Genomic DNA, 23,181 nt, shown 5'->3' with positions numbered 1-23,181 from the left:
GGGGGCACTTTTCTGACTTTGCCTCTGTCCCACTACAATCCAGGGCATGTCCCTGTTTTGGTGGTTAATGTGTAAATAAATCCTGGTGCAAGAGTGCTGGTGACCTGATAGAGAGCAAAGGTTGCATCACTCCAGAGCTTTAAATACTGGCAACAGAGAATTGGTCAGCAGAGGTGACAGTCTCAGCTCCATCATGTTCCTCTCTGCAGCTCTCCTCGTTGGCGCCGTCTTGCTCATCGTAATCTTCAGTCTGAATCAAAGGAGCAAAAATTTACCTCCGGGTCCGCGGCCACTCCCGATTTTTGGAAACTTGCTGGACCTGAATCTGAACGACCCAGTTCCAGAAATGGAGAGGGTGAGATGCATTGGAAATGGATGCCTGTCACTGCTGTCCCCGCTATCACTGCTATTACTTTAGAGAATATTACAATAATTTTCCAAATGTTGGCAAAAAAAAGCAAACAAATTTTACATTTGTTTATATGTTAATTCTGCCCTGGGTCACTCATCAAGAACATGAATTATTACTGTTTTGAAGTTAATGTATGAACTTAGAACTGCAGGCAGATTGAACACCGCAGATTGATTTTGTGTGGGGGAGAGGAGTCAGCTCTGGGATGATTACGTTTTCTTGCTGACTGTGTGCTGTGACAAACAAACTGTACTGATCAATCTTGAGTAAATCAGCTCACTGATGTGTTGCCAAAAGCAGGTTTTGGAAATCTGTCAAACTTTGTTTGGACAAATGAAAGGACGTGAGGAGAGCAATGAATACAGCGATCTTACTATGTAATAAAACAAAACAATTATATTAGAACTACATGAGCTGTTGAACACTGTTCCGTGTCAAAAACCTGCATTTTATTGGGCATTCATTGAATTTCTCTGATGGACTCGCGACCTCCTGTGAGTTCCAGGACTCGCAATGTTGAAAACTTTGCAACATGATCAGTAGAGGGCAGCAATACGCAAGAAAGACCTCACCTATTGGTTTGTGAAAGCCCATTTTGAGATTGACTTCACGGTCAGAGCATTCCAAATGTATAAATGGGAAGAGGCGTGCTCATTTAGTTTGATGGCAAATGTATTTTGTGCTATAAAGGTTGCAGTAACTGCAACAGCTGTTTCAGGAAATCCAGAATTCTATATTCTCAATGTATTGCTAATTAACAAGTCATAATTGTCTAAAATGAACTGTGCTTCTCACCCCCAGCTTGCCAAACTCTATGGAAATGTCTTCACCTTTTACATTGGTTTCAGGCCTGTGGTTGTGCTCAATGGGCTACAGGCTGTGAAGGAAGCATTGGTCAACAAAGCCAGTGACTTCTCCGGCAGACCACTAAACTCATTGGCCAAAAATTCGGCACATCCTGAAGGTACAAAGCAAACCTTTTGATTTTGGGTAGTATTTCAATCGTTTTGCTTGTTATAGATTTCTGTGCTAATAATCAGAATGATTGAATCATTATTGTAATTTTGTTTGACATGGAGTTTCACCTTCAGCTTTGTGGTGCTTATCATATGGACTATTGATATATTAAAGTGCTGAAAGTTTTAAATGTGAGAATTCTTTTTTCAAATTATTAATATTATTCAAAATTATTTTTATTTTTGTCTTGTAGCTCACGCTCCCGGAGTGATTCTGGCAGATTATAACTTTTCGTGGAAAGAACAACGGCGCTTTGGTCTCATGTCACTGAGAAACTTTGGGCTGGGAAAACAGTCCATGGAGGAGAGAATCAATGATGAGATACAATACATTGTCGCAGTTCTGGAGAAGAATATTGGTAAGTGTCGTGCCACAAGAAAGACAACCTAGCTGTATTTATGTATTTCTCTTTCAATCTTGAGTCATTTTGGAATCTCTGATTTCAAAAGCATGTGTAAGAATTCAGAGGTTTTTCCCCACAAGCTAATCGCTCCTCTTATCTTCCAGGTAAACCAATGAATCCTCGACTGCTGTTTCACAAAGCCGCTTCCAACATCATCTGCCAAGTTCTCTTTGCAAAGCATTTTGACTATGAAGATCAATTCTTGGATTTTTTTGCAAATTTTTTCCATGAGACCTCCAAAATAATCAATGGCCCCAAAAGTATTGTGAGTCATCATCATCATCATCATCATCATTATCATCAACAAAATGAACAACAACAACAACAACGAAACATTTCAAAATGTAATAGGATCTTCGCCATGGCGTAGACTGGCTCTGTTTGGGCCAGCCGTATGCTTGGGCTATGCCACTAGCAGTAATAATAATAATGATAATTGGACAAGACATATATCATATAAGCAACCCCTGATTGGTTAAAATGTTTTAGGAGAAAAATACAGTCCAAAAAAAAAAACGTAACAAAACACTGGTTGCCAGTGTTAAAATGTAAGTTGTTGTGCATTCTCTGAGCGTTACACCAAGTGAAAAGAATGTACATGGACTTATGATTTGCATTTTAACCTTGAAAATGCAAATATATATATATATATATATAAAATAAGCATCCCTTTCTAGATTTATGACTTCATCCCACCGGCGCGAAAAATGCCTGTGATCTTCCGAAGGATATTTCACTTGTTTAAGGTACGTCTACAAAGCCTAAATTGCTCCTTCTTTGATAATTTAGTTTTTGCTTGTCTCCTGTATTAGAAAAATGCTTTTTGTGCGCCTTTGCCATTGAAAATGATGCTGCTATGAACAAAGAATTGTGATGTCATTTAAAAGAATCTAAAACATTATTTTTATACCCAGCGTTCATGTGATCAATATTCTGAGATTGTGGCTGAGAGCAGAAAGAACAGAGTTCCTGGTCAACCGCGGCACTTCATGGACTGCTACTTAGACGAACTCGACAAGGTGTGTGGGTCTTTTTATGTTGTGAAAATGTAACCAATCCAGTTTATTTTAGTTGCAGTGTTAGTGACATATTAACTTGTTGGACAATGTGTTCTCTCTCTGCCGCCCTTAAAGAGAGGAGATGATAGCTCATCCTTTAATGATGATCAGCTCATTGCATATCTTCTGGATCTTCATTTTGCTGGCACTGACACCACAGCCAACACCGTGCTGTTTGCTATCCTATACCTGATGACGTATCCAGAGGTACAAGGTATGTATTTCTTTCATCTGCCACCATTTAAAGAGAAAGGTGTGGCTCATTGGAACTGTTCAGTGTCTTTTTTTTAATTTATTTTTTAATTTTTATTTTACCTAAATGTACATTGTTTTCTCAATAAACAATCATGTCAGGCTGCTCATCTGGATTCCACATCAAAATTATTAAAAGGACTGTGCTTATGCACTTTGAACTATGTCACTCATTGTCCATCTGATCTTCTCCATTTCTAAGAGCGCTTTCATCAGGAACTTGACAGAGTTATTGATGAAAAAGGTCAAATCAAGTTTGAGGATAGACACCAGATGCCTTATGTGCAGGTACAACATTTTAAGAGTTTAAGTTTTTTCAGTGTTCCAGACTCTTGGAATTTCAGTGTGTCTCCGTCAATGCAGGCTGTTCTTCATGAGAGTCAGAGGATGGCGAGCACTGTTCCCCTTAGTGTCTTCCACTGCACCACGAAAGACACAGAGGTGCTAGGTTACTCCATTCCTGAAGTAAGTGGTACCCAAATTATGTGTATATATATACACACACAGACACACACACACACATTTGTTACAAACATTTATTTATTTATTTTTAAAGCAACTAAAAGACTAAGAAGGGTCTAATAGATCTTCCTCATCACCAGACTTTTTGTAGTACCTCTGGATTGCCATGAGGGCTTTTTTCATGTGTTGGATTCTCCTTGAAACATTAGACGAAATGGGTGTTTGAGCCAATTTGCCAGTGCTTTACAAATGCCATATCTGCTGCCTTGTGGTTGTATTTGAGGGCCCTTCTCCTGCTTTGACTCAAGATTCCATAGGTCTTGCTAAGGGATTGACCTTCAAATCTCCTCCACTCATTCCTGTGGCAGTCTTCTACTCACTTCTGTGCAGAAAAAAAGGACGAGCTAACTTCCTGCATCTCAGAGCAAGATGACGTCCAGTCCCAATGTAGAGTCAGTGATGTATGGCAGGAATCTTCAGCTGCCACTCCAGATCAGCTACCATTGCCATGTTATCTGGCAGAGCCAGACCTTCCCGATAGATTAGAGAGATAGACTCTCCTGCCTCAATGCACTGGATTATTTTAGCTACATTGAGGGAAGCCTGCTGTCACCATTTCTCTTGCTGATTTTCTCGCTAAAATTGGCCTTGAAGACCTGGTCGTGTCTTTAGTGATGCCAAATGCCAAAATTGGGCAAGCTGCTCAGATGTGCTTGAGGCTCTTGAATATAACACAAAACTAATCAAAAATGAAATGCCTGGTACCACATATCTACAGAATCCCATGTAAATCCATTTTAATCAGGTACAAATTCTGTCTTCAAACAGGGAACTACAGTCATTCCCAACCTCACCTCTGTGCTGATGGACAAGGATCACTGGAAGTTCCCTCATGAATTTAATCCTGAAAATTTTCTGAACGACAAGGGAGAGTTTGTGAAGCCAGATGCGTTTGTTCCTTTCTCTGTTGGTAAGTGAAACTGTTTCATTTGTAGGCTGAGGAACAGCCATAATTATCAAGTGAAGATCATGATTTTCATACATGGATATTTTACCTCACAGGTCCTCGAACGTGTCTTGGAGAAGGTCTGGCTCGTATGGAACTGTTCCTTATCATAGTGACTCTGCTACAGAGGTTCAAGTTCAGCTGGCCTGAAAAGGCAGGAAAGCCAGACCTAACACCTGTTTATGGAGTCACCCAAACCCCCAAACCTTATTCCATGACAGTCCAACTCAGATAATCCTTGAATACATCTAAGTCCTTTTAATAGAGTACCTTGACCCTATGATAATTCGTTGCACTATTTCTACTGTTTTTTCTACTTTTTTTTGTTGTTCTTATTTCTCAGATTGTTTATTACGAGTAGCTTTTGCCAGTTAATAAGCTAATACTGCTGGAGTCTTACACAGAAAGAATTTTAATACAAGAACAAATGAAACAACAAAACAAATTTCATCAACTTAATAGTAACTCTATTCCATGTATCAAAAAATAAGAGATGCAAAAAAATTGTCATAAAAATAAAACTTAAGTCAACTCATACCAAAACTGTTTGTATTCAGTATTCTTTCAACTCCTTTTTGAAAGCTATTTTTGTGTACTGAGCTAAAATCTATTGGTTGCAGTGATGATGGTTAATGGCAGACAACTTTGAAAATGGTGAAACACTAAAGAATTTGCTAATATAAAATGTTTTTGGTCATCGTGCATTTTCTCATGATTATTGAATTTTTAGTGATTTGATCCGTCAAATGACTATTGACTCTACCCACTCTATAGGGTTTATGTTTTTGTACCCTGTTAAAAAAAAAAAAGATATCTCTCTCACTCACTTTAACATATAATTAATACTGTAAATTGTCCAAGCTGCAAAAACAGTCAACTTTCAGAAATCTATCATAACTGTGAAACAGAACAAAGAGTTATGATTCCCACCTGGCAAGCCTGTACACTGAACCAGGTCCTCCTACTTGACAGCAGCAGGTTTGATGGTGGGACCCTGGTGTTTTGTTAGATCCTTTGTGTGAATGTTGTATAGTTCCAATGGCCACTCACTTGATTGTCAGCTGGAGGCCAGGGGTAAAGGGGTGGGCTCCAGTGGCGTGTGTATGTGTGTGCTGACGTGGACCTACTGTGATGATATTCAGTTGGATGACTGCTGCGGCAGAGAGAGTGGCCTAAGTGAGAAAGGAAGAACAGGCCGCACAGAACGGTGAAGGAAGGATGTATTAAACAGACACTGTCAAGGGAGTGGAACAGAGTGAAATACGGAAGCCAGAAGAAGCAAGAAGAGGCAAGAAGAGGTTTCAGAGGGACGCCAGTTTGATAGGCAGAGATGGAATCAAATGGACTGAGACAAACTTGGGATTATCAGTGATGGATCAGCAAAATCAGAGTTTCTCAAACATGGACTAATCTGGAATTCTGAAACACACACACACACACACACATACACACACACACACACACACACACACACACACACACACACACACACGCAAACTTTCCTGGGGTGAGGTGTCTTACAGAAGACAGGTGCGAATATGCAGGAGTCTCCAAGTGCCATGGGCGTAGACAGCAACTACGCCAGCAACGTCCCAGCATTTCTCACCAAGTTGTGGACCCTGGTGGAGGATCCGGACACCAACCACCTCATCTGCTGGAGCGCTGTAAGTCAGACTTCAGACCAGTAATAAAGACCAAGAGAATTGCCTTGAGGTTTAGAGTCTGGTAATAAAGCTTTGGTGTTCTTCAACATCTAGCTTTAACATCAGTCGGTCTAAGACACTAAGAGCCGACATGTGGGCAATGAAGTGCTATGGGAAAAACAGAGTGGAGAAGCTTGCGTGAGTTGTAAACCAGGAATGCAGCTATATAATGTGTAGGGATGCAGCTACAGTGGCAGTTTTATCATAAGTGAGCTACTTTTCTCGAGGGGGACACCATTGCTCCTCTTTACTTGTGATTGGCTGAGTATTGTACACTGGATGCAAGGCAGCCGGGTTGCGTCAATTTCCAAGTTCTTCCTTCATTCTAAACACTATCTTTGTGCTTTTCACCAATGGATAAATTGAATAAAGTAAGTAGAAAGTCCTATAATGGGCAGCTCCTAAAATAGAGATTTTAGGAGCTTCATGCAGCAGCATCATAATTAAGAGCAAAAGTTAAATGAATACATTGGCTAATAAATGATCAGTGTAACAGCCCAACAGGAGACAGTAACTCAAAGGCATTGCCTATTTGTACGAGTACATTTGATTTATAAAATAGGATTATGATTTTTTTTTTTTAGGTGGCAACGATTTTCTTCTGGCTGTTTGCTGACAAAAGTGCAAACATAAGGACAAAAAAAGAGGATTTAGTCTTAATTATTTGGGCGAGACTGATGTATGGACAGTGAGAGGGTTTAATTGACAACACAATTTCTTTGTTGTTGTTCTCTTTAGGGAGACAAACGTGTGGACTGATGTTGCATCATGTCCAATGATATGACAAACGTATCACTGACAGCATTGCATTGTTAATTGTCTGTTTATATGACATAGAGACCTATTTAGAGACCCATTCAGTTTGACTTACTGATTCTTCAAAAGCTATTTAATATGTGCTTTCAGTTGACTGACTGAGCTTACTTTTCTGGACAATACATTTTCTGGCCTACTATATTTGTTTTGAGTACTGCACAAAAATGTTTAATTTGATGAAATTATAAAGGCAGAAATGCACCTTGTTTAAAAAAAAAATGTTTTCATTTTAGGTGTTGGCGTATTGTAGGATAGAAGTAAGAATTTTCTCTCCTGAATATTCTCTATTTCAGACGGGAACGAGTTTTCATGTGTTTGACCAAGGACGATTCGCAAAGGAAGTTCTGCCAAAGTACTTTAAACACAACAACATGGCAAGCTTTGTTCGTCAGCTCAACATGTGTGAGTAAAGTTTTTTTCCCCGCTTCTTCACTCTCATCTCAGAATGGCATCTCGGAATAAGCAAACAAAAAAAACTGATGTGCAAATGTCCACGTGTGTTTAGATGGTTTCCGTAAGGTGGTAAACATTGAGCAGAGTGGCCTGGTGAAGCCTGAGAGAGACGATACAGAGTTCCAACATCTGTACTTCCTCCAAGGGCATGAACACATGCTGGAGCACATCAAGAGGAAGGTACATGGACAGTTGCGGACACAAGACAAACTTAGCAGAATTTGTCCAAGTAAAATAATGCAGGCTGCTATCACACATTATGTTATACTGACTAAAGAGGTCATCTGATATGAAGCTTTAATTGAAGGACTCGTTTTTATGAAATTGCAGCACTTTCAAAGCTTAGTTCTCACAGATTTACAGTATTTTGCGCTGTGACCAGTTTACCTAACTGAAGAAATGCAACGTGTTTATGGTGTGATAGACAGGTGGTTCACCATTTCCAAATGTTTTCTATTGGCTCTGTAGATGTGTAAAACGTAGTCAGATTTGGACAACGATCAATCTTTTGTTCACCACAAAAAACAAACTAACGCTGCAATAATAATGTAATACACGTTAATCTAAGGTGTCCATTGTGAAGAGTGAAGAGACCAAAGTTCGCCAGGAGGACCTCAGCAAACTGTTGTATGAAGTTCAGCTTCTCAGAACTCAGCAGGACAACATGGAGTGTCAGATGCAGGACATGAAACAGTGAGTGCAGATGTGTGTGTGCAGGTTTTGTGTTTCTGTGTCTGAAGGTTGTAGAGGAAGGTTTCGTGAAAGGTTGTAGTTGTCAATTTTCTATCAAATCCGGCCTGGTTTGAAAACCTTGAAAAACACAACCAACTTTATTAACCAAATGGGGCATCCTTTGATTTTCTGTGTCTGTACTATGTCTGTACTATGTCATTCACACCTAGCTGTCTTGTGTCTGGGACTGCTCAAGGTTTCTGCCAGATGATGAAATATCTTTTGACCTAATTCCACAATGTCACTGGCACCTTTTCCCCTCCATGCATTATACAGATGAACAACCCTTAAATTGAAAATGATCGAATGTGGGCATGTCCGAACTTTTGAAAAACAAACATATCGACCGATCCAAAATGCCTGTTTGTCCATTTTTTGATTACTCTGTTGAAGCAAGTGGGAGTTGGGTGGGGGGAGGGGTGGGTACCCAGAGAATAATTACACGTCTTTCTGTCCAGGCAGTTATCGCTGAAAATAGCTTGCGTGTGTCTATTGTGTGGCGCTTTGTGCTGGGCATTGTTTGCTAATGAGAGGAGAGAATGTTCACCTGCTCACCTGACCGGCGTGCGCACGCGCACAAATACATGCTCACAAAAACATGCACACACATGCAAAGCAAAATCACCATTCTAGGAGAGATAATGGCCATACGTGGTCACTTGCGCACGTGCGGTCGTAAATGCAGCATAGACAGTGCTTTCTAAACATCTAGCACGGACGGTAAAGATATTAGTTCCCCCCAGTCTGTTTGAAAGGACGGTGAAGGAGGAGAAATTTCCGGATTCCAGATGATACACAAACATCTAACAGGGCTCAGAAGGAAGTACTGAGGAAGGAGGGCCCACTTGGTCAACTCAAAAGTTCACTTTAAAGGGTCCAGTTTTTGATATTTGGAATAAATCCCAAACGGAGCACTTGAATTGTATACATATGTCATGGCCAACAAACTTTTGTAGTCACCGGCCAATGTGTGAGTTTAAAGTTCAAGTCTTTCAATTCAATCTGTGCAGATCCCAAAGTTATCGCAGGATTGGTAATATTGATGATAAACAACTATTTTTTGTAGAGCATCTTTTCACACAGTGACTCACAACATGGAAAACAAGACGTTTAAAACGTTTAAGTGAGAGAACCAAAAAAAAAAAAACGTTAACATTTTAGGTTAACCTGTGTTCTATTTCAGTTCTCTCAATACTCTTTGGTCCGGTTCACAGAAAAACTATTTTCCTGTCTCACTTTCCCACGAGGTGGGAATACTGGGCAACACACACATAGCTAAAGGCTAAAGTGAAAAAGCAGGTTTTTAGTTTTCCTTGAAAAATATCTAGTGAGCTTGCTTCTTTGATATCTAAAGCTAGCTTGTTCCAAAGCTCAAGTGCGAGTAACAAAGGCAGCATCCCCAATTGTCTGTTGACTGTTGTAGGGGACCAGCAGTGGACGATGGCAGTGTCCTTTGACGTAAATAGCTAACAAGAGTTAGCAATCTGGCCTGCTCCTTGAGGTGCTTTGTATACTAGGAGGAGGCCTTTAAGCCAATTCTATATGACACAGGAAGCCAGTGTAGGGCCGCAAAGACTAATTGGCAGACTAATTGGACTGACTGGCCGGGACCCCACCCTCCACTGCCCCCCAGAGTGGTGGCGGTGAGGGCGTTTGTCTCTCATCAGCAGATTCCAGCTGGGGATGGATATTCAAATGCATTTTTTAAGCCCCATGGGAAAGTCCGGAGGGAAAATTCTATTTTTGTAGACAGATAGTTTGGTAGGTCGACGGTTGTGGGCCTTGCTTTGTTGTGGGCTAACAAAGCAAGGAGCTGCAGTTTGTAGGACACAGATATAAAGATGAGAAGCAAAGCAAATTATGAAATGGGAAAAAAAACAAAAACCACCCACAAGCCATCTTGATGAAACAAATTCTACATGATTTAAATGATTTACCTCTGAACTTTGTCCATCGTCCCGCCTGCAGGCAGAATGAAGTGCTGTGGAGGGAAGTGGTCTCACTTAGACAGAACCACACTCAGCAGCAGAAAGTCATGAACAAGGTCAGTGGGCATTACACACCTGTAACTGAACTACCGGCATCTAGGAAACATGACCCCCCTGCACGCACTCTCATTGAGTTGCAACTAATTGGATTTGAGTCAAGTTTTAACCCGTGCCTCTCTTGAATTACCATCATTATTGAGTTAATATTATTATCATCATTATTATTATTATCATTATTAGTAGTAGTATTTCACAATGACAGAGAGGCTGTGTTTTGTTCTAGACTTGTTTGGTTTCATAGAAAATGTACTGTATCTATTCTTTATATGCATGTTATTGCCTGATGCAGAATACACTGATAAAATTCTAAAATAGACATTCCAATCCACCAAATCACTTCTCCTTTTCTTCAGTTTCAACAGATACATTATTACTATTGGCTATGTGCGTGGCACTCGTGCGTGTCTTTCTGCGTGCATGCAGGAGGGCGCTGATTCATCCTGTGTTTTTTTTTCCCCCTCTCTCTTTGCCAGCTGATTCAGTTTCTGTTCAGTCAGATGCAGTCCGGCACGCCCAGCACCGTGGGCCTAAAGAGAAAGCTGTGAGTACATGCAAAATCCACCCCCCTGCCTCACCCCCCAAAAAAACAGCGTGGAAAAAAAAAAAGCCTAGTCATACCTCGTGGCGGGTGCGCGCACACCACAGACACATTGGAGAGCAATCAACAAAAGTGAGACAAACAGGCCTTAGTGGGCCAGATGGAAGGGCTGGCTCAGCTGACACACTGAACAATCTAACTCTAACAAGCGCTGTGAATGGAGACAAGTGCTGAATCAGTCAGACGCACACACATTCACTCTGAAGCTAACGCTAGAGTGCGTGACCCCGCGCTGCAGCCTGTGTGTGCAAAGTGCTGGTTCAGCTTTGCTGCCGAGTGTGAACAAGGCCAACGCGAGAAAGGGGAGGCACGCTGGAACACAAAAGTGCTGCAGAAACACCGATTTCAGCTTCACTGTACGACTTAGTTTGGCAATTGGTTTCAATTGGTGTTGCTCTAAGCATTAATTCCTTTCACTGACTGAGCCACTTCCATGACTCAGTGACCATGCGAGACTATGGTGAAAAGCTAGAATCAGCAAACAGTGCTAATGTAATAAATCACCTCAACCAAGAAAATAAACTGGAGAAAAAAGTAAAATATTAGCTTACAAGAGTCATGAAAATGGTTCTATCACAGAAATTCCAGTTACCTGAGATAGTATACTGACGATATAACTGTGAAGCAGTGTTATAAAGATGATCTCCTGCTGGCTTTGAAACATGAGGGTTTTTATATTTTACATCTACTTTGAATGTGTTGATGTCTGACTTATACTCTTCAGGCCCCTGATGCTGGATGATGGCTCCCCAAGCCCTCCCGCATCCAAGTTCAGCCACAGTCACCCAGCGGAGGCAATGCATGAGTCCTTCTACATCCAGTCGGTAAGCGGAACAAACCCCAGGGATTTAAAGGTACAGCGTGTAAAAAATTTAGAAAAAATTAGGAAGAACAGTGACATCCAGTGGTCAGACTTGTTAGATTATAGCATCCATATGCTCAACCTCCCTCTCCCAAGCTTTCCTGTAAACTGCGGTGGTCTCCACACTATTACTTTGGCAAGTGGATATGATTTTCTTTGAAATATCATGAGGCCGGGACTTAGTGAAAGGTGACTTTAAATGCATTTTTATTTCAACAATGTAATGCTTTTAGTTTGAAAAGCAGCCCATTTTAAATGACACATTCATTGGAAACTTTTATTAGTGAGATACTTTGCTGTCACCCTTCCACAGTTTGCATTTGTGGCAATAGCAGGAAATTACAGGCTGGTCATCATGCTGTATTTGATACTGAATCGTCACTTACATGTCAGTATTTACTCTTATTATTTTGAAATAGCTAAAGCTTATTTCAAGTTGCATTTAAAGATACAAACTGCATTCCATGGGCTGTAGTATATCTGTTGGAGTTTGTGCATCTGTTATAATGTCGCCACTGGAGGGTAGCAGAGGGTGATCTTTAGAAAGATGTTTCAGTGTGACAGTACAAGCTGCACAAAGTCATCAGCTGTCACAGCAGAATAATCATGATATTCTCACGGGAAGAGGAGCCACAGTCGTTTCTTTAAAACAAAAAGGTCATGTTTCAGATTAAGAATGTTCTGAGAAACGTAAACCTCTCAGTTCTACCATGTTCACCATCACCAACACTGTTCACCTGCGGCAAGAGCAGCAGACTGTGGATACAGGGTTGTTTGCATGACAGAGGACTCAACTAAAGGTTCCCATGCATGTCTTCCTCAGCCATCCAGTGAAAGTGCCTCGTGTTCCACCAGTGGGCTGACAGGAGGACCAATCATATCAGATGTTACTGATATGTCTCAGGCCAGCATTGCCCTCCAGCTGCAGCCCGAAGAGAGCAGGTCAGTGAAATAGATTTGCAATTCAACACTAATTCTAGTATTTCCATCAAGCCTTTGCTTATTTTTTGTTTAGCTATGCCCCTTAATTGAACACTCACTGGAATACTCAACTTACTTAATTTGAAATCTTGGGGTGTAATGACCTGGTTAACTGAGTACCTTCACAGACAGCCTCAGTAACAGAGCAATAAAAACAAACAATCAAAAAACAGCTTGTTTTCACATTCATCACTGCAGACAAAAAACAAAAACAAAATTTGGCTTGACCTATGTGACCTTTGACACCAGGGAGAAGTGCATGATGCTCATAAAGGAGGAGCCCGTCAGTCCCGGGGTGAGAGGGGCTGGAAAAGGAGCCGCAGGAGTCGGAGGGGGAGATGCCGTGGCACTGACGTCTGCCTCGTCGACCTGTGAGGTGTGCTCCTCAGAGCCTCCCGTCCTCCCCGTCGCCATGGTCCAGTCTGTTTTGGAGGGGAGGGGTTCCATGGCCTCAGTGCTGGAGAGGAGGAGTAAGAGGCCTCTCTTGGACAGGTAAGCTCTTCACAGGTTGTTAGAATAGAATAGAATAGAATAGAAGGCCTTTATTTATCCCACATTGCAGAAATTTGCATAATTACAGCACCATTTTTAGTGCAAAGAGAAGAAGGAAAAAACATATCAATTAAAAAGAAATAAAGAAACAAAATAAACTGTTTTCTCTGTGCGCTGACAGGGTGGAGGTTTCGGACGGTGTGGAGAACGTGGACATGAGCCTGGAGGAGCTGCAGCAGCTGCTGCTCAGGAGCCACCAGCAGGGCGCCGTGGAGGCCGGAGCCAGCGCCGTCATGGATGTCAGTGACTTTTCAGCGTAAAGTCCAGTTGAAACTTGAATAACAGAGACAGGGTGGCTAATTTGTGCGTTTTGGATGTGTCTGCCACCGTGAGGGCACTAACAACTTGGCCCCAACCCTGACATTCTTCTCCTTTTCCCCCCACCCCCCACCCCCCCACCATACCCCTCCAGCCCTTCAGTCTAAGCCTCCCTTTGACTGAGTGGAACTTCACTGAGATGGAGTCCAACCTCAAATCGGTAAGTCAGCCAAAGTATGGGCTCTGTTGCAGCAACCCTAACCCTAACCCTAATGCCATGCAAGTCTATGGGGTCAAAAGTCAACTTTGTCCTAGAGACATGGGGCCACTTGCAGGTTCATCGGGATCCCTCAAGACACAGCCACGTCAAATTTGGGGCTTCTAGCCCATGAAGAACCCCGAAACCCTAACCCTAATTCCAGCAGTAACCCTCACCCTAACCCTAATTCCAGCCTTATCGCTAACCCTAATGCCATGCAAGTCTATGGGGTCAAAAGTCAGCTTTGTCCTAGAGACATGGGACCACTTGCAGGTTCATCGGGATCCCTCAAGACACAGCCACGTCAAATTTGGGGCTTCTAGGGGGGCATGAAAAATTTTCTTCCTCCAAGGTGGGGCGTGACAGAGAAAGTTTGAGATCCACTGCCCTAAGCCAACCCTAACCCTAACAATCCTAACCCCACTAACCCCAACCCTATCCCTAACGTTCCTAACCCAACTCTAACCCAACCCCAACCATAACCCTAACACAACCATAACCCAAAACCCAACCCCAACCCTAACCATCCTAAGCCAATCCTAACCCCTCTAACTCGAACCCTAGCTCTAATACTTACAATGCGAAGAGTGTCATTAGAATTACATGTTCCCGATCTCTTTAACGAGTTTGAAAATGACTAAAGGGTAGCAGCTATAGGGTGACGTGTTGGTGCAGGGGTTAGCACTCTCCGCTCAGATCAAGAGGGTCACATATTCGATTCCCACCTGTGCCATTTCTTGTTATGCAGAATCAGCGATGCTTCTCTTCAGGTGCACTGAGGTAGAACCAAAGAGATGCACGTTAGGCGCATTAGACTAACTGGTAACTTCTAAAACTGTCTGTACTTGAGTCAGAGCATGGATAATAGTTGGCCTCGATGTGGACCTGCAATAACCCGGCAACAATGCTGAGTGCTGTTGAAGCAGTGATCGATGATGGATGAACAATAATATGGACAAATTTTATAAAATAGCAAATGCATTTCGTACTATAATGTTGAATTGAAAATGGGGCAAATTGCGAATTGGCAATCCATTCAGATAGAGCCACGTCATTTTTCCAACAGTTCTTCACATCACATCATCAGTGAAGGAACTGATGATGTACAGAGAATCCTCCTGTTAAGCAGTGAACCCACACTGATTTAATGAAATAAATAGACACTAATATATGTTATAGTCACATTTTCCTGTGAGTCTAACGGTACATGTACTATCACACATATCATTGAATTTTAACACCAAAACGTTAACAGCTGTAAGATTTTTCTTTTCTTTTCTTGGAGGCTCCCCTTAAATGCCTCACTTCCTGTTATTGCACCTACTAAAGTGGACCGTAAAATAGCAACAGCGCTTGTGGACAGAGAGGGGGGTGGGGGGAAATCATTACTATCCATTATCCACAGCAAGACTAGTCTGGCTGAAAGGCGGTTTTCTCCAGTGTCTAACAAGCTCTTTTATCTGCAGTCTATGTTTCTGTTTGTGCAGTTGACAGTCAACACCTCTCACAGTAATTAGGGACAGTTTTTAAACTGTGATTATGTCTAATCACAGTTTGTATCTCTCTGTTTTCATAAACATCAAACAAATTGAAGGAAGTCGTGATATTTAGTAGCTAAGTCTTTCAGGAAGAAAATCTTGGTGACCCACGCACTACTTTACAGACTACTTTCAAATGTTCATGAGGAAAAGTGGTGACCTGTGTGCTCATGCTTTTCCTCATCAGTACATGTTCCAGAGCGAGGAGACGGAGGCTTTTCCAGCATCTGGCTGCGAGGAACATTGATTGATCGGTGCTGTCCTTTCTGAAGCAGCAGGTAACCATCCAGTGATTTTATCTTTATTTATTTTGACAGTCATGATCATCTCAGAAGACTGGTATATACATATATATACATATATATATTTGCGTCAATTTAGTATGCAATGCATTGCGTCGCATTATGTATGGATTGGAACTTGTTTTATCTTCCTATTGCTGGGTTGACAAATTCATCTCAAGCGTATATATATATATATGCATGTCTGCTGGTCAAACACACACACACAAATTATGAAGAGCATGCAGCAGGTGTTTGATCTCAAAAACCATCTCATCTCGAAAACATTTGTGATACGCCAGACTATGGAATGTGGCATAGATTATGGGTGCAATGTCGTCGCAGAACACAACCCAATCTTTGTGGGTCTGGCTCATAGCGTTCATTTCCCTGACAAGAGGAAAAAGAAAGAGGACGGAACTTGGCCATTGTGACAATTTGTACAGCTGAACAGAGGGGGACTTCTGGCTAAGTCAGGGTCTTGCGCAATTAAACGCAATGCTGCTTGAATGACATTGGGATTTAAAGATAAGGATTGTCTAACTGTGAAGGTGCATTATTTTCAACCTCTTCCTCCTCCTCAAAACTATCTTTAGCCTCAACAGTTTTTTGATAGAGACAGCAGGATGAAATCATGACATTCTGGAAGTCACTGTATTGCAAACAGAGGCATATTAGTACGTAAATTACTTCCTGACATTTTCAGATTGAATGACTGATATCTCTCACCTGCACCATGCCCTTTAATTAAAGGACACCGCTTAAACAAAGCATAGATTCAGGGATTTGATTAGTTTCATAATCAAGCTGAATTGCTAACGTGTAGGTCTTAATAAATTCTCTAAAATCCAATTTAGAAATAAAGTCGGAATAGGTCAGTGGTTTAGCTGCCTTTTGTTTAATTGCCATGACTATACATGGACGTGCAAAGATTGCACTCATGCCAATCACAGCTCACTCACGCCAGGTTGTGACAGTTCTGCTCTGTCTTTAAAATACAAAGAATGAATGTGTCAATCAATCAATTAAAAGCACCAGCGACTGTGAAATGGCCAGGGTTTCCCAGATCGGACCCTTCTTACGGATTCAGGGTTCAGCCAAGAAGCGACACATCTTGTTGTGTTCTGGGTAACACAACAAGATGTGTTACCCAGGTGACTTCTTATGAACACTCCTAAGATTGTTCTTTAACAAGCTCTATTGGCAAGCTGCCCACCACTGTAGTCCTGCAGTGCAGCTTTCTTGGTGAAAGAGATTCTTATGCTAAGAACAAATCTGGGAAGCAAGATTTTCTTCCACAGTTCTTTAAGAAGTTTTGAATGAAGCTCTTTGTGCAATAGCCTCTTAACTGATCTGGGAAGAGTTTCATGTCAGAATTGGACTAAATTTAAGCTTTCATTCTGTATTATTGCTGATATCATTGAATTGTTCGCTCATGGTAACTGTGGTTACCGAACATTCAAACTGTAGGTGCCAGGAGGGAATTTTTAAATGTGCCTGAGATGAAGCCCTCTGGTAATGGTGAAATACAGATGAAGCACATCCAACGCAGGATTTGTAGACAATTTACTCAAACAGTAACAACAGAACAGAAGTTTACAACATACAACAATACATCAGAAAACAAAGAGTCACATTAATCTGTGCTTACAAATTGAGAGTCCTTTCCCCAAACAATACACGAGTATGATATACTGTATTATGTTGGTTTTCTCACTCGTGAGTATTTTCAGAATGCTATGTGTGTATTGTAAGTCTCTGTTTCTCTCCCCAGGTCAAGGGAGCTGCATTTAATCCTCACTAATCCACTCAGCATGGATTGAATTTCAAGGCCCTGGCCAGCTGTGTCACAGACACAGCTATATCCACTTTCTTTGCATTTAGGTACATCCAAAATCCCTAATGATGAAGAAATGACCACTGTCCTTTACAAGGAAAGCTGCTCATTTCTTACCCAAATACCCAAAGCGTGTTCCATTATTATCTAAAGACTCTAATATCAAGCCAACTTGGCAACAGCACTTTATTCTTTGTGTGAGACAGAGTTTCTGCTCGTGGAGATGACTTTTTCCTCAGTGAATTTGCTTCAAGTGTGTCAATGGATATTTTACAACTATGGTAAATCGTTATATTGCTAAATTTTGTATTTGTATTTCAGAGAAAAATGACGTTAAAAAGGGCAGCAATGTATATACTGTGTATCACAAGCAATGTGAATTTGTTTATACTGTGTGAGGGGTTCCTGATACTTCATTGCATTGCAAAACAAAATAACTGTGTGGAGATGGATCAGAACAGAGTTAGCCTTCTAGAATAAAAAGTTCTATGAGAGCAAAACATGGATTGACACAACATAACATTAAAAAAAAAATAGTTTTGTTAAAGCCTATTGTGAGAAAATGTTTCACAAACATTTTCAGGCCTCACACATAGATAGTAATTCTTAGTTATCTCTCTCCTGTCCATTTAAATGTGAGGTTTCTTGGAAATATGAAAGGCAGACTTCTTTGACAAAATTCTATGCAATTTTGCACAATCTGTATGGCTTTATTTAGGAAACAAGTCTTTTATTTTCTGTTTGTACAAAACAAATACTTTGTTTCTCTAGACATACTTGTGAAGACAAACACTGGCATCATGGTATGATTTGATAGATTTGTCATGGAGAAATGAGGTCTCTGATTGTCACTACCAAGTTGAGTCGACATAGACGTAGACATAGGCGTTGAAAATGACTCAACTGTCCTCCAAGAGCTTTCCTTTCGCAATATTTTTTCATGGGTGGCTGCATTTTATGAAATGTTTGGTATGGTGGAAAACATAAGAATTGAAACTTAAGCAAGCACGAAATATCTTTGTTATTCTTCGTATCACTAAAAATGATTACAATGCTTTTTAATCCTCATCGCTGGTTGCAGGCAACAGTAAGTAAAGGATGCTTAGAACACTTCTGGCAAACGTCCTGAAAAAAGTTTGAATTGTGCAATATTGTACAGAGCTGTGAGAAGTCACAAAGTTGCAATACATGAATGACCGTAGGAATGTAGGACAATGTGATTGGTGGATTCAAGGACACGATTGCAAAATGCACTGCAGTCAGACAATGTTAGCTTAGGAGTCTGCAAAGCCATGCTATGCTAGCATTCATGCTAGCGCTAGACATATGTTCACATCACAAGCAAAATTAAGTATTTGGACAGCCAAATTTTTGGGGTGGGGGGATGATAGTAAAAAATGACTTTCACGAACATACGCATACTCAGTACAAGTCAAATAAGTCAATTACAAATACAAATCACAATGTGAAGAAGACATATGCTCTTGAGCTGTGTGATGTTGGAGCTTTGTGGAGTGTATGACAAGGACAGCAAACTTTGAAAGAAAAGAAAGGAACAGAGCATGCAGGGACTGGACATTGGACAGGGACATTTGAATCCTTATTATTATTTCTACATGACCCTGCTTCTATTGAGAGCTGCTGAATAGTTTATTTGCATTTGGTGTGAACATAGTGTAACAAAGAGTTGAAGAAAAAGCCTCCAATTCTATACACAAAAGTAGGCATAGCTTAGCAAATGGCTTATGGGCTCTCCAATCAGGCAGTGGATAGTTTAGTCATTTGTAGTGAAAGTACTTGAGGTCTATCTTAAACAATGTTATCTTTTCTTAGATTTTTCCAAAAGTTTTGATTTCTGACCTTGAATTGTGGAAAACACATCACCAATGCGTCACAAAACAGCGAACCAAGCAGCCACAACTAAGAATTATGAGAAGAAAAAAATAATTAGTGTATTTTCTAAGTTGTTTTTCATTGGTAGGAGGTTGGTTTAAGGTAAATTACTTAATATACAAGTCTTGACAGCAAGCCAAAGTTTCTGAAACAGAGCCGCAAAGGAAGAAGATACCCATTGCGACATATATATATATATATATATATATATATATATATGTATATATATTTATACATAACCCTATATCAAAATATTTTGTTGAGGTTACAGTTTTAAAAGATTAGCTATTCACTTTAACTTTCCATTTAGATTTGACTTACAATTATCAAGAACATTTTGTAATGACACCAATTGTGCTTTAAAAGTTCTGCAAACTGCCCTACTAGCTTTAGGATTTTATCTTTACGTCCTTCCTTCCTCCTCATGGACAAGTGACTTAAAATAATTTAAGGTATAAAAAAGTGACATTGCACTAAAATCACAGTTGTGTTTGATATTTAAGAGTATATGGTACAGTGTAGATATAGCTTTTATTATTGTCCCACACAAGACCATGAGTGTTCATGATTTTCCTTTTTTTTTTTAAAAGGGTGATGGATATACAATCTGCTGCTGATGTTTTCTTTTAATCATTTGCACTGGAAATGAACAGATGTGTGTGGTCACATGATATTTATTCTTGTCAGAACAACAGATAAATGAGGGAGTATTTTTGTTGACTGAGTGAAATGATCGGAGCTGCAATAAAGCCCTGTATCTCAGAAGCACCTCAGCACTATGAATGGGAAAACCATACCTATGGCGAGGAATACTTAAAGTATCCTGTCCCTATCTGCTGCCTACTATCTATACCTGCTGTCACCTGCTATAGACACACATAAAGAATTGAAGTGCTCTGATGCTGTTAAAGGTGGCCGACTACATGCGGAAAAAATGTGAATTGTTTTATTGGTTTCTGCAAACAATTAAGCGTATTGTTAGAAGGTCTGAGATGCTGACAATGTACTCCACCTATGTATGAAAGATTTAAGTTGTTAAACCCAATAACTTAAAGAAAAGCATAATAAAATATTTAACGATCTATTTGTGTTATTGCTGTGTTGACTTTAAATGTGTAAGTTGCCATTAGAAAAGGGTAGCTCACTTTAGCATTAGTTAGGTGACAAAAGTTAAAGGTTCAGTGTGTAAAATTTGGGTTATATTGGTAAAAGCTTAACATACCATCCATAAATACATAAATAAAAGTCTATACTCACATTACAATAAAAGTTATTTGGTTTTCCTGCCCTTAGAACGGTTCTTATATGTACATCAGAATATACTGTACATATACGACTTTGTCCTAGAGACATGGGGCCACTTCCAGGTTCATTGGGATCCCTCAAGACACAGCCACGTCAAATTTGAGGCTTCTAGGGGGCCATGAAAGTTTTTGTTCTTCCAAAGTGCGACAGAGAAAGTTTGAGAACCACTCACTTAAAGCAAGGGTCTTGCTACCTGTTAGCTGTCTGTTAGCATCTTGCACTGCCTTATTTCTAAGGAAGCTTGGATGGAAGGATGGACAATCCAGCCAGTCTGAGAGCGTGTTTCATATTTAGGGTGAGCGTGTATGAGAATCCAGTATTGTGCTTGCAGGCCACCGAAGTTCACCGGCAAGCTCAGGAGTGCGAAGGTACAGAGTCTCTAGTTGCGTTTCCATTATAGTTTTTCACAAAATAAAAGTGATATTTCTAAAATTTCGACAAAGCACAATTGTGATTTGCAGGTGTTTCCATTGAATGGTGTGAAGTGCATAAGCCATAATTCTCTTATAATCTCGTCCCGCGAGAGCACAGCTTTTCGAAGCCCTTCTCCCTCATTTCCCATTCTACTTCCTTGTATTTTTATGTTTTGGAGTTAACTGTCACAGTGAGAAAATTACCTTAATTATGATAATTCGGTTGCTGACCCCTTAGTGCAGTGAGAGAGATGTTGTTGTGTGTGCAAATGTGATTCGCAGTTTTGTCCAAACAGGACGTAAAAGAAGAAAGAGTCATTGCCTAATTATTTCACAGGCAGCAGTGATAACCACTGCAGCTGGATCACAGAGGGTCTCATTAAAAATTAATGGGAAATGTTGTAGTTTTGCAAAACATTTCAGTCAAAATCAGTCTGGTTGTATGCAGACCCAGGTGTTGTAAGAGAGAGTGAAAATTACTTATTAATTAATTAATCTATAAAACCACATCACAAATGTAATATCACACTGATGGTTGCGCTCGTATACAGAGCTGCAAGTTTCTGTGCCTTCGTCTCTTCAGGTTGCCTCCCTGAAATTGTCTCCTCTCCAGTTACACCTCTGATGTAGCATATATTACATTTATTACTCAACCAAATTAGATTTGAACCCTTTCAAGCAGCCAATGGCCTAAAGTGTGAGCTTCAAAAAAAGAGCTGTGTTGGATTTTCTGACAGTCAAGTCACAGAGCATATTGTTTTTAGGTTTCAATCCAATCCAAAGGGGGTTGCAACCCCTGGGTGATCCATGAAATTCATGGGGTTCGCTTAGAAATTGGACAAACATCACATCAAAGTTAAGAATTGGGTAATTTTTTTACAAATAACTAAATTGACCGGACCGTAAAAATGGGATACTTTTTACTCAAAGTCATTTTTATTATTCCAGTCCCACAATAGAGGACAAAAGTAAATAGAGGGAGAAGTACCACGCATACTCGATACCTCGTTGAAAGGATCTGCAAAGAGACTTGACACTGCCACAATGGCTGTTAGGGTATCTGTAGGCAACAAGTTTGGATTTGATGTCAGCAAAGACAGCAAATAAATGGAATTGTCAATGTTTGTTGTTTGCACAGCAACACTCAGACAACAGCAACAGCCCACTCGCTCCAGTCACTAGGCCAGGAGACGTATAGCCAGCAGACAACGATGAGTAAGCAAACGATGATGAACTTGCTGTCAATGCCTCATACCAAGTTTTACTTTGTATTGTTGTACAAAAAGAACATGCATGTATTTGCACAAGAATTGATATCACCCAAGGCCACAGATATGTAAATTGTATTTACAGAAGAAAAAAAAGTGATTCTCTCATCATATGCAATCATTTCTCAGTGAACAGGTTAAAGGGCAGTTGATACGAGGTAGTAACTGAATGAGTAGATGCATGGTTTGTGGTGATTCTGTTTTGTTGTCCAAAACTTAATGAGTGATGGGTTTTCATTTTGCAAAAAGCTTCCAGAACAAACACCGAGCCCTGGAATATTGTGATAGATTCTCTTTCTTATGAGCAAATCAGAGAAACTGAGCAAAATTTGTGGTTAGCAGCGAAAAAATTGACTGATGGAAAAGTCACTGTAAAAGTAAAGTTGAATCACCGGATGCTGCACAGAGGGTCTGTCGTTGCCAGAGGACTGCTTTCTAATGGGTTCTCTGACATTATGGATACTGTCATGGCTTTGGCTTTTATTAAGGAGAGTGCCTTGCAAATGCGTCTCTTTGCTTCACTCTGCAACGCACTGGGAGAGTATCGCATTGCTCCATCTGAGGTGAGATGGCATACTTGTGGACGAGTTTGGTCATGTGTCATGGTTAAAATCGTGCAGAGCTCGCTTCACATTTCAGTGGCTGTGTCTAGCGAAAGGAAAATAACATATTGTGTTTTATTTTTGTATGCTCATTTTCTTTGTAAAAAAAAAGAAAAAAAAAGGAGAAGCAGAAAAAGGAGCAATTCTTTACAGGGCTGCAGTAAAGACGCCA

The 23,181-nt window shown here is 40.5% G+C and overlaps 2 protein-coding genes across 2 annotated transcripts; both read left to right on the top strand.

Moving 5' to 3' along the window:
- The first annotated feature begins 152 nt into the window (after positions 1-152).
- Positions 153-5,153, top strand: LOC142899311 (cytochrome P450 2D14-like). The gene is made up of 11 exons (XM_076042852.1): positions 153-355; positions 1,214-1,376; positions 1,623-1,787; positions 1,937-2,097; positions 2,510-2,578; positions 2,747-2,851; positions 2,966-3,104; positions 3,345-3,430; positions 3,506-3,607; positions 4,433-4,574; positions 4,667-5,153. Exons 1-11 carry the CDS (start codon positions 194-196, stop codon positions 4,843-4,845), a joined length of 1,473 nt encoding a protein of 490 aa, XP_075898967.1. The 5' UTR covers positions 153-193; the 3' UTR covers positions 4,846-5,153.
- A 305-nt stretch (positions 5,154-5,458) lies between these two features.
- hsf4 (heat shock transcription factor 4) lies at positions 5,459-19,628 on the top strand. The gene is made up of 13 exons (XM_076042856.1): positions 5,459-6,274; positions 7,423-7,531; positions 7,635-7,762; positions 8,151-8,275; positions 10,283-10,358; positions 10,836-10,903; positions 11,685-11,784; positions 12,646-12,764; positions 13,053-13,295; positions 13,477-13,594; positions 13,768-13,833; positions 15,598-15,688; positions 17,466-19,628. The coding sequence occupies exons 1-12, from the start codon at positions 6,149-6,151 to the stop codon at positions 15,655-15,657; spliced, it is 1,338 nt and encodes a 445-aa protein (XP_075898971.1). The 5' UTR covers positions 5,459-6,148; the 3' UTR covers positions 15,658-15,688; positions 17,466-19,628.
- Positions 19,629-23,181: the final 3,553 nt, after the last annotated feature.

The sequence above is a fragment of the Nelusetta ayraudi genome, unplaced genomic scaffold (assembly GCF_046127955.1).
Source record: "Nelusetta ayraudi isolate G7.1 ecotype Tasmania unplaced genomic scaffold, CSIRO-AGI_Nayr_v1 ptg000071l, whole genome shotgun sequence".
Lineage (NCBI taxonomy): Eukaryota > Metazoa > Chordata > Actinopteri > Tetraodontiformes > Monacanthidae > Nelusetta > Nelusetta ayraudi.
Note: the sequence above shows the minus strand (reverse complement) of the source record. Positions and strands in the feature narration are given on the sequence as shown.

What these genes read in the sequence shown, in the direction of transcription:
- hsf4 (XM_076042856.1), top strand. Translation starts at nt 6,149, where the DNA reads ATGCAGGAGTCTCCAAGTGCCATGGGCGTAGACAGCAACTACGCCAGC. An exon ending in TGTTCGTCAGCTCAACATGT is followed by an intron (nt 7,532 to 7,634) that starts GTGAGTAAAGTT and finishes ACGTGTGTTTAG; the next exon opens with ATGGTTTCCGTAAGGTGGTA. An exon ending in TGGAGTCCAACCTCAAATCG is followed by an intron (nt 13,834 to 15,597) that starts GTAAGTCAGCCA and finishes TTTCCTCATCAG; the next exon opens with TACATGTTCCAGAGCGAGGA.
- LOC142899311 (XM_076042852.1), top strand. Translation starts at nt 194, where the DNA reads ATGTTCCTCTCTGCAGCTCTCCTCGTTGGCGCCGTCTTGCTCATCGTA. An exon ending in TCAATGGCCCCAAAAGTATT is followed by an intron (nt 2,098 to 2,509) that starts GTGAGTCATCAT and finishes ATCCCTTTCTAG; the next exon opens with ATTTATGACTTCATCCCACC. An exon ending in TAGGTTACTCCATTCCTGAA is followed by an intron (nt 3,608 to 4,432) that starts GTAAGTGGTACC and finishes GTCTTCAAACAG; the next exon opens with GGAACTACAGTCATTCCCAA.